Genomic DNA, 10,639 nt, shown 5'->3' on the forward strand with positions numbered 1-10,639 from the left:
TATAAATGATATAGTTAACGCCACGTCACTAGCAACTAGAGACCCTGAAAAAGCGGAATTGGAAGAGATATTTGTAGACGTGGCAGCTTTTAATCTTCTTCTTCCCTAGATTCTCACTTCTTCTCCCTACCAACTCCACGCCTATTATTGCCTCCCTCCTTTTTATATTCCAACCCTAATCCCGAAACCCGAAACCCTAAACTCTAAGTTTATTCACGCTTATCTTCGATATCAATAAAATATTCTATTTTTTAGGATTTTCTTTTAAATTCCGTGTTGATTTTATTAGTATCGGTGCTAGAGAGGTAAGCAACGCAATATTAAGTATTTATAAACCAAACCGAGCATGTAACAACTTAAACACACTGTTTGCAGATATTGTTTTCTTTGGACCTTTCCTTTCGGGCTTCCCTTATAAAGAATCTTTCGTTCGTTTCCCTCTTCAATCGATATGGGCTCTCATAATTCACCCTCTTGGAGGTTAGCGTTGTTGTTGGCACTCGTTCCTCTCTCCAATCGATGTGGGATATCGTAGAACTGAACTAGTCATAAAACAAGTTTAAAAATCGTAAGTTTCGTTAACAATAAAAAAAGGGTTTTTTTGTTCGAGTGATCAGGATCAAAGAGCCGTGCATGCTGGTTTAGGTTGGAGAGATCAAAATCTGAGCAAGATAAGCCTTGTAGACCGACCATTTTTTCAAAAACTTTTATCCTGGCTCTCTTTTCGAGCGACCTAATGTGGGCTAGTTCCCTTTCTCGTACACGTCCATATAAAGTTCGAGAGCCTCTTTCACGGGAACTTCTACTTTTGGTAGATCGAGATCAATGTCTCACGAACGAGGGGAAAAAATAATTTTTTAATTTTTAGTTAAATACGTGGCAAAAAATTAGAACTAAGTTGTGGTCCAGTGGTAGAAGCATCCGTAAAATTACATGTAAATGCTTAATTTTCTTTATTTTCCTCTTTTTTTTCGGATTATACTCCTAAGTGCGCTGTGGGACCCACCCATTTTTCTAATCTTTTTATTTCCTGACCAAAAGAAATAATAATAATAATAATAAGCATATATCAATAATCCACTCTCGGCTCGAAGTACAACTTACTTTATTTTGTAGTCACGGACACTCTCGTAAATATAACCATGGTCGATATGTATTTATTCCCTTGAAATTGAGTGTTCAAATCTCATATTATGGTTGTATACAGGTTGGTGGAGAAATCTTTTAGACCAAGTTGAAATTTTAAGTTGGTTGAATTGGTGACCCGAGCACCCGAACAACCCAAATAGATACAATCGACTTAACCCAACTCGAATAGAGTTCATAACCCACTTACGGTTTTTTTTATTTATAATTATTTTTTAAAAATCTAGTTATCCACGGTACATTAATAACTAAAATCTTATAAACTTCAAACATCAAACATTCATAAGTCAGAAGACATCACTGACATTGGTTACAAAAGTCAAATATTCTTAATCTTCCTAATAATCTTAAAAATAGAACTGAGTTGTAACCCTATTTTTTAGTTGATTCGGTTGACTCAACCAAAAAACATCAACTTGCAAACCAACTCAAAATTTTGACTTTTTAAAAATTGAATCCGACCCAGACTGACTGAAAACTGACTCAACCAAAAAAACGTCAACTTGCAAACCAACTCAAATTTTTTATTTTTTAAAAATTGAACTCGACCCAGACTGGAAAAAAAAAAAATCTAACCCAACCCAACTTTATATTTTGGGTTACGGACGTCAAATATTCTTAATTTTCATAATAATCTAAAAAATATAGTTGAGTTGTAACCCTCTTTTTTAGTTGACTCGGTTGACTCGACCAAAATGTCAACTTGTAACCCTCTTTTCTTAATTTTGATTTTTTAAAAATTGAACCCGACCCGGACGAAAAAAAAAAATCTAACCCAACCCAACATTATATTTTGGGTTAAGTAACTAGGGTTGGTCGGGTTCTCGGGTCACTTGAACACTCTAACTGCATTGGTCTTACCCGTTGAGTTTCATGAAAAATAAATATAGTTAATTTAACCGACATGTCATGTTAGTATTTAATCGTCGTATATTATAGTATTTAAAAAATTGAAGTTGATTGTATGTGAGATGCAAATAATTCAAGTTGGGGAAAAGGGGGGTGTTTGGGTCAAAGAAAAAATAATTCAGTGGATGGGACAAAGGAATATGGGTACACAAGTAACCAAACAGGGCCTTATCTACTAACATGAGGAGTAGCAGCAGTAGCAGTAAGAGTAGCTTTTTTGCTTTTATCTGAAATTTGAAGTGTTTTTTTGTTTGTCCTCATGAAACTGTCTCTCTGGTTTCTTGTCTTTCAAAGGAAACTGCTTTTAGTTTTGTTTGTTTTCCAAGACAAAATAATGAGTGTGGGGAAGAGGAAATAGGGCGAAATATATTCTTTTGTGTCTTTTCTTTACCGCTTTCTTATCCGCTTTCTCTCTCTCGGTTTTAATAACAGTATTTGGGTTTATGCCCTTTTCATTTTTCGTTGTGCGATGTCACATCGGTTGGAGAGGAGAACGAATCATTTCTTATAAGAGTATGAAAGTTAACCTCTATCTAGCATACGTGTTTGAGGAGAAACTTGAAAAGGAAAGCTTTAAGAGGATAATATCTGATAGCGGTGGACTTGGAGCTGTCCAAATGGTATCAGAGTTAGACACTGGGCGGTGTGTTAGTGGGGTGGATTGTGAGATTCCACATTGGTTGGAGAGGAGAACGAAACATTTCTTATAAGGTGTGGAAACCTCAAATGGTATTAGAGCCAGACACTGGGTGGTGTGCTAGTGGGGACGCTGTGCTCCCAAGCGGGGTGGATTGTGAGATCCCACATCGGTTGGAGAGGAGAACGAAACATTTCTTATAAGGTGTGGAAACCTCAAATGGTATCAAAGCTAGACACTGGACGGTGTGTCAGCGGAACTCAGAACTCCCAAGCAGGGTGGATTGTGAGATCCCACATCGATTGGAGAGAATAACGAAGCATTTCTTATAAAGTGTGGAAACCTAAAATGGTATCAGAGCCAGACACTGGGCGGTGTGTTAGTGGGGTGGATTGTGAGATTCCACATTGGTTGGAGAGGAGAACGAAACATTTCTTATAAGGTGTGGAAACCTCAAATGGTATTAGAGCCAGACACTGGGTGGTGTGCTAGTGGGGACTTCTTATAAGGTGTGGAAACCTCAAATGGTATTAGAGCCAGACACTGGGTGGTGTGCTAGTGGGGACGCTGTGCTCCCAAGCGGGGTGGATTGTGAGATCCCACATCGGTTGGAGAGGAGAACGAAACATTTCTTATAAGGTGTGGAAACCTCAAATGGTATCAAAGCTAGACACTGGACGGAGGAGAACGAAACATTTCTTATAAGGTGTGGAAACCTCAAATGGTATCAAAGCTAGACACTGGACGGTGTGTCAGCGGAACTCAGAACTCCCAAGCAGGGTGGATTGTGAGATCCCACATCGATTGGAGAGAATAACGAAGCATTTCTTATAAAGTGTGGAAACCTAAAATGGTATCAGAGCCAGACACTGGGCGGTGTGTTAGTGGGGTGGATTGTGAGATTCCACATTGGTTGGAGAGGAGAACGAAACATTTCTTATAAGGTGTGGAAACCTCAAATGGTATTAGAGCCAGACACTGGGTGGTGTGCTAGTGGGGACGCTGTGCTCCCAAGCGGGGTGGATTGTGAGATCCCACATCGGTTGGAGAGGAGAACGAAACATTTCTTATAAGGTGTGGAAACCTCAAATGGTATCAAAGCTAGACACTGGACGATGTGTCAGCGGAACTCAGGACTCCCAAGCAGGGTGGATTGTGAGATCCCACATCGATTGGAGAGAATAACGAAGCATTTCTTATAAAGTGTGGAAACCTAAAATGGTATCAGAGCCAGACACTGGGCGGTGTGTTAGTGGGGTGGATTGTGAGATTCCACATTGGTTGGAGAGGAGAACGAAACATTTCTTATAAGGTGTGGAAACCTCAAATGGTATTAGAGCCAGACACTGGGTGGTGTGCTAGTGGGGACGCTGTGCTCCCAAGCGGGGTGGATTGTGAGATCCCACATCGGTTGGAGAGGAGAACGAAACATTTCTTATAAGGTGTGGAAACCTCAAATGGTATCAAAGCTAGACACTGGACGGTGTGTCAGCGGAACTCAGGACTCCCAAGCAAGGTGGATTGTGAGATCCCACATCGATTGGAGAGAAGAACGAAGCATTTCTTATAAAGTGTGGAAACCTAAAATGGTATCAGAGCCAGACACTGGGACGGTGTGTTAGTGGGGTGGATTGTGAGATTCCACATTGGTTGGAGAGGAGAACGAAACATTTCTTATAAGGTGTGGAAACCTCAAATGGTATTAGAGCCAGACACTGGGTGGTGTGCTAGTGGGGACGCTGTGCTCCCAAGCGGGGTGGATTGTGAGATCCCACATCGGTTGGAGAGGAGAACGAAACATTTCTTATAAGGTGTGGAAACCTCAAATGGTATCAAAGCTAGACACTGGACGGTGTGTCAGCGGAACTCAGAACTCCCAAGCAGGGTGGATTGTGAGATCCCACATCGATTGGAGAGAATAACGAAGCATTTCTTATAAAGTGTGGAAACCTAAAATGGTATCAGAGCCAGACACTGGGCGGTGTGTTAGTGGGGTGGATTGTGAGATTCCACATTGGTTGGAGAGGAGAACGAAACATTTCTTATAAGGTGTGGAAACCTCAAATGGTATTAGAGCCAGACACTGGGTGGTGTGCTAGTGGGGACGCTGTGCTCCCAAGCGGGGTGGATTGTGAGATCCCACATCGGTTGGAGAGGAGAACGAAACATTTCTTATAAGGTGTGGAAACCTCAAATGGTATCAAAGCTAGACACTGGACGGTGTGTCAGCGGAACTCAGAACTCCCAAGCAGGGTGGATTGTGAGATCCCACATCGATTGGAGAGAATAACGAAGCATTTCTTATAAAGTGTGGAAACCTAAAATGGTATCAGAGCCAGACACTGGGCGGTGTGTTAGTGGGGTGGATTGTGAGATTCCACATTGGTTGGAGAGGAGAACGAAACATTTCTTATAAGGTGTGGAAACCTCAAATGGTATTAGAGCCAGACACTGGGTGGTGTGCTAGTGGGGACGCTGTGCTCCCAAGCGGGGTGGATTGTGAGATTCCACATCGGTTGGAGAGGAGAACGAAACATTTCTTATAAGGTGTGGAAACCTCAAATGGTATTAGAGCCAGACACTGGGTGGTGTGCTAGTGGGGACATTGCACACTCCCTTCACCAATGGTTTTCTTTTTATTATTACCAAAACAAAACAACATTGCACACTCCCTTCACCAATGGTTTTCTTATTTTAAGCTTTTAATTAATTTTAATTTTAAAATGTAATTAAATAATTTGGTAGAATTAATTTTTTTAAAAAAATCTAATTAATAAATAAAAATTACACTTAAAAAAACAATATCTAAATTATAATTTGGAGTTAATAATTTTTTTTATTTTATGCCATTATATATATATATATATATATTAAAGAACTTTATGCTATGGACACTAAATATTATTCTTAGACTAAAACACTAAAATTTAATTGGAAAACAGCATATGAAATTAAAAAAGTTGGTGTCGTTTTCATTTAAGAAAAATAAAAAAAATAATAATAAAAAAAGAAAAAAGAAAGAAAAGGTATTTATTATCTTTATGCTATTTAATGGATAAAATGCATGAGATTTTCACTTAAAGAAGAGAATCTAATTCCCTATAAAACGTGATCATTATGGTCACAAAAACAACTTAATCTACATTATTATATTATTGTTTAATCATAAGATTAAATATTTTAATGATTAGGGATGACACGTATAATTTAATTTATTAATATTTGGCTCGTGGGTTAGGTCTTAATCGTCCCGACATTCCGTTACAACATGATCATGTTGTTTGTTGTTTTTAAGAATAAAAATCATTGTCACGGACCAATAGAAGTCATTTTTAGTATGTTTTGTCCTCACTTGTATACTTTTTAACAAATTTTCAAGAGGTCATCCGACATAGTAACTCCCGTTCTTTTAAGCTCTTTTGTTCATTCATGTTATTTGAATGTGGTATCGGTTTATTCGTGTACTTCTTTTTTTGCTCTGGACGAGATTTAGTTTGTTGGGGTTTTAGAATTAGAAATACTTTTGTGGGTTGAAGTCGAGCTCCTTGAAGTTGAGAGTAGTCTTACCCGTCGTGAAGCAAGAACCGAACTCATTTGTCAAAGGATTAGGGTTTCAGATATCGACAAGCTCTGTATTTTTTTTTTCTATCCATTATTGTTTAGATAAGGAAGAAAAAGGGTTATAATCATAAAAAGTTAAGGGTAAAGGAAAGGGAAAGAAAAAGAAGACTACTTTCAGGAAGAAAGGAACAATTTTTCTTTGTACATTTCTAAGAAAGGAGCGAACGTCGGCCATGGGTAGGGGTAGCCCCAATTTTCATAGGTCCTTGGTTCAACCTCCTAATGAGAATTGACGTCCTTACGCGGGCGTCTCGAGAGAGAAAAAAATGTCATTTTCAACTCCATTGCTTATGACCTGGAACCCATTTAGGACACTTAGGGCTAAAGTAATTCGACACGACCCTCGAATTCAATAGCTGAATGATGGGTTCATACTTGACACATCTCGGTGTCTTATACTGATTTATCGATGCTCCTAAGCTAATAGCATAATCCATGAGCTTATCGAACGTCCCAGTTTCAACGATCTTAATCTCGAGAGGACCAATGGACTTATCAGAGACCCGACCCTGACGGTACACGGCATTGAGAGACTCTTCGATCGTTAAGCAACAATCCTCAAAGACCGAGGGCGGGATCGGTGTCGTTTTAGCTCCATTAACACTCAACTCCCAATAGAGAACATAATGGCCTGGGATCTTTGAAGTGTCAGCACAGCTCGTGTACTCACTCACTGTCGCATCAAATGGCACCAAATGGCTCAATGCGTTCTTGACAGCGTTTTGTAGCTCAACCTCGTCTGTCTTGTCGGAATCAATGCTTAAAGCAACGTTTTTCCTGCAAATGAAATTGAATTGAGGCGCGTTGTTCTTGAACCCTGCCACTCTTAGTACATCCCCCACTCTGTACCTGTACAACCCTGAAACCAAAAACAGAACAAACATCATCAAATTCATGTCCTGTTTCATGTTCTTGAGCTACCAGCTAGCGAGAGTTCTGTTTGATAATCATTTGATTTTTACCTGCGTAAGTGGTAACAACGAGCTCGTATTCTTGTCCGAGCTGAACATCGACAAGATCCACGAGCTCGAGCTGCAGCTCCTTTTCAGTCAACGACATGTTCCTATTAACAGGGAGGAACTCAAAATACGCCATTGTTGGAATAAGCGTATAAGAAACCTCCGAAGGCTTACAAATTGGGTTCAAATTGACACCAAAATAGCACTCAGAAGAAGCATACATCGTACAAACAAGCGGCAACCCATTACTGTAATAATCCAATGTCGGAATGTACTGCGACATTGTCCCAGTAACAATCACGTCGACATATTTAGTATTAGGCCAAATCCGGGTAATAATCCCATGCCATGATTTTTTACTGCACTCCCCTTCGATGAAATCCGCCAATTTCGGGTCGGGTTTCAGGGTTTTTTTTAAGGATTCACGAATGGGTTGGTCGGTGATTTGGGGATTCAGAGTTCCGGTACGAATGTCGTGGCAGAGGAGGTGGAAGTGCTTTTCCAAGAAGCGGATGGCACGGATGAAGCCGGAGGCGAAGACGGCGCCGACGCGGAGGACGTCGGTGCGGTGGTGGAGGCCGCAGAGGAGCTGGGCGTACATGCTCTGGTAGGCGTCGGAACAGAGGATGGCTTCGTTGGGGCTGGTGTAGTTGGTGTATGGGTCGAATGGGCGGTGCTTGAAATGGGCGCTTTTGTAGTAGCTGGTTAAGACGGGTCGAGCCAATAGCCCACTTGGGGTTTTGGATTCTGATTTTATGAAGAGAAAGTACATTCCTTTGCCTTTCTCTAAGCCTCCCATGAATTGGCTCATCACTGGCATTAGTAAGCTGTATAGTAATGATCTTCTTTCTAGCTCTTCTTCTATTGTTGGCATTAGTTTTCTCTCTCCTCCCGACGTTCCCGAGCTGGAGATTGATACAATACGAAAGGTTAAATCATCACTTAACTCAAAAGTTCAACCGAACCGAGAATTCAGACATGCAACCATTTACTTCTGATATCGTGTTAGTTTCAAAATTTTAAAATAATGGGTTATGTTCGTTTTCAAATTAGTATCAACCTCGAAAATCTATGAGTTGATGCGCTATAGTCAACTTTACGACACTTATAGAAGAAAATTCAAAAGTTTAAGGCAAAGAAGATGCGATTTACGTGGACGGATTACGAAAAATGGTTTCGTGTTTGACGAAAAAAGAGAGCGACCCATTTGAGGAAAAGTTGAGAGGAGAAAAGGGTAAGAAAAATTAGAGAGACCCACCTTGTGAGAAACTCAGAAATGGGAGAGGAACAGAGGATGGGAGAAGAGTCACCATTGGCAATACGGTTGATATCATGTTGGATGTCCTCATAAGAGATGACAGGGATGGTTTTTTTGAAGGTCTTAGGGTCGGTGGCACCGGCGAGGCCATGTCGACGAAGGTACTCGACGTGGGCATTGCGGGAGAGGATCTCGGCGAGGACACGACGCTGGACTTGGGCGGCGTTGGCTGTGACATCTTCAATGAATTGAAGAGTCTTCTTGTTTCTTTGCAACAGTTTGTAGTATTCAGTGGTTGAAAGAAATGAGGACTTTTGAGGAGCTTCTTCAGGCATTATGATGGCTGTTTTGTTTCTTTCTTTGTGTGTGTGAGAGAGAGAAGGGATTTTGGATGTGGGGAGGAAAAAAGAAGCATAGTGGTTTATATAGACCAGGTGAATGGTGGAGTAAACTAGATGCTTCAAGGGTATTATGGTAAATCTCTCCTTTTTGCATTATTTTATATACGAATCTTATTCTAATTTGCTTACCATTTTAAAACGTGTCCAATAGAAAGAGGTTTCCGCACCTTTATGATTGAATGCTTCGTTCCCTTTTCCGATCAAGGTGGGATCTCACAGTTAGACTGTTTAAAAGCTTACAAAACACTTTTTTAATATCTAAAACGTCAATTTTTTTTATAAGCTATTAGTTTCGAGCGTCTGTTTCTAACATAGTTTAAAAATGAATAATTTTTTAGAAAAATAAAAATTAAACACCAAGAATATAGATAAGTAGGATTGAATATAATATTTTAAAGATGATTTTCAATAATATATATATAAATTAATAATTTAAGATATTTTATTTCATTTAAATCAATTTTTATCTTTAATAAATTTTAAAATTAGTCTCTAAATTTATTTTAAAAATAACTATTATTATCCTATCAAATTCGATAAAAATTAAATAAAGTTTAATTTAAAATTTATTAAAAATATAAGAATTAAATTTGAATATTTAAATAAATTTAATTTTGAATTTTAATTTTTAAAAAATTTACGTATAAAATGCTAAATTTTACTCCCATCTATTATACATTTTTAAAATTTATGGCTTAAATAAATAAATAAAAAAAATTAAACTGGTAATTTAATTTAATTTAAACGGTTACATGCGTGCATGTACAGCGAGTGTTCCACAAAATACCGGCAGCCAATTTCCATAATTTGTTAAAAGGTGACTTGCATTTCCCGGTAACAGTAAACGATAATGTAAATTTAAACAACCGTATCGTGATATTTTGGCGATATTTATTAAGATATGTTACGAAGAGGAAATAGATAGTATGCGGGCGTGTGTAGGGTTAATTATATGTTAGAATCCAAGTGGGACCACCATTCCTCGAGGTGGAACACGTGTACGAATATGAGTGGAACAACTTTTGTCTTGACGCAGTTCTAAGCCGATCCAATTAAACAGCGACGCTTTGTCGGCTGAACTTCGGCTACGGTTTCAATTATTTCGGTGTTTTTTCGGCTAAGCCGATTCTGAGATTTATTTCGGCTGTGTTTTAAATTTTAAAAAGTTTTTATTGTATGTAAAATAATAATAAAAATAAAATGTGTATAATATTTCTTATAGGTTATTTTATCCTAAATATTTATATTATTAATTTTTTACATGTCAACTGTCGCATCAAATTTTTTAATTAAAAATACGCCAATAATAGTTTGGGAGAAAATTCAAAAAATGTAACGACCCAAATCAGATATTGTCCTTTTTGGACTTTCCTCTCAGGCTTCCCTCAACGTCTGTTAGGGGAAGGTTTCCACACTCTATAAATGGTGGTTTGTTCTCCTCCCTAACTTATGTGGGACATCACAATCCACCCCTTCAAGACCCAGCGTCCTCCCTGACACATTTTCCTTCCTCTAATCGATGTGGGACCGCCCCCAAATCTACCCCTTTAGGGTCAAGTGTCCTTACTGGCACACCACTTCATGTCTAACCCTTTCGGGGAACAACGAGAAAGCTGGCACATCATCTAGTGTCTGGCTCTGATACCATTTATAACAGCCCAGATCCACCGCTAGCAGATATTGTCTTCTTTGGACTTTTCATTTCGAT

The 10,639-nt window shown here is 39.0% G+C and overlaps 1 protein-coding gene across 1 annotated transcript; it reads right to left on the bottom strand.

The window, feature by feature from the left end:
• Positions 1-6,407: 6,407 nt before the first annotated feature.
• On the bottom strand, positions 6,408-8,919 carry LOC111442645 (indole-3-acetic acid-amido synthetase GH3.6-like). The gene is made up of 3 exons (XM_023080099.1): positions 8,531-8,919; positions 7,276-8,177; positions 6,408-7,172 (listed from the first exon to the last, which is right to left on the bottom strand). Exons 1-3 carry the CDS (start codon positions 8,863-8,865, stop codon positions 6,589-6,591), a joined length of 1,821 nt encoding a protein of 606 aa, XP_022935867.1. The 5' UTR covers positions 8,866-8,919; the 3' UTR covers positions 6,408-6,588.
• Positions 8,920-10,639: the final 1,720 nt, after the last annotated feature.

The sequence above is a fragment of the Cucurbita moschata genome, unplaced genomic scaffold, assembly GCF_002738365.1.
Source record: "Cucurbita moschata cultivar Rifu unplaced genomic scaffold, Cmos_1.0 Cmo_Scf00005, whole genome shotgun sequence".
NCBI lineage: Eukaryota > Viridiplantae > Streptophyta > Magnoliopsida > Cucurbitales > Cucurbitaceae > Cucurbita > Cucurbita moschata.

Coding starts and splice junctions, on each gene's coding strand:
- LOC111442645 (XM_023080099.1), bottom strand. CDS start 8,865: ATGCCTGAAGAAGCTCCTCAAAAGTCCTCATTTCTTTCAACCACTGAA. Junction 8,178..8,530: donor ATTTCTGAGTTTCTCACAAG/GTGGGTCTCTCT, acceptor ATCAATCTCCAG/CTCGGGAACGTCGGGAGGAG. Junction 7,173..7,275: donor CGTTGTTACCACTTACGCAG/GTAAAAATCAAA, acceptor TTTTGGTTTCAG/GGTTGTACAGGTACAGAGTG.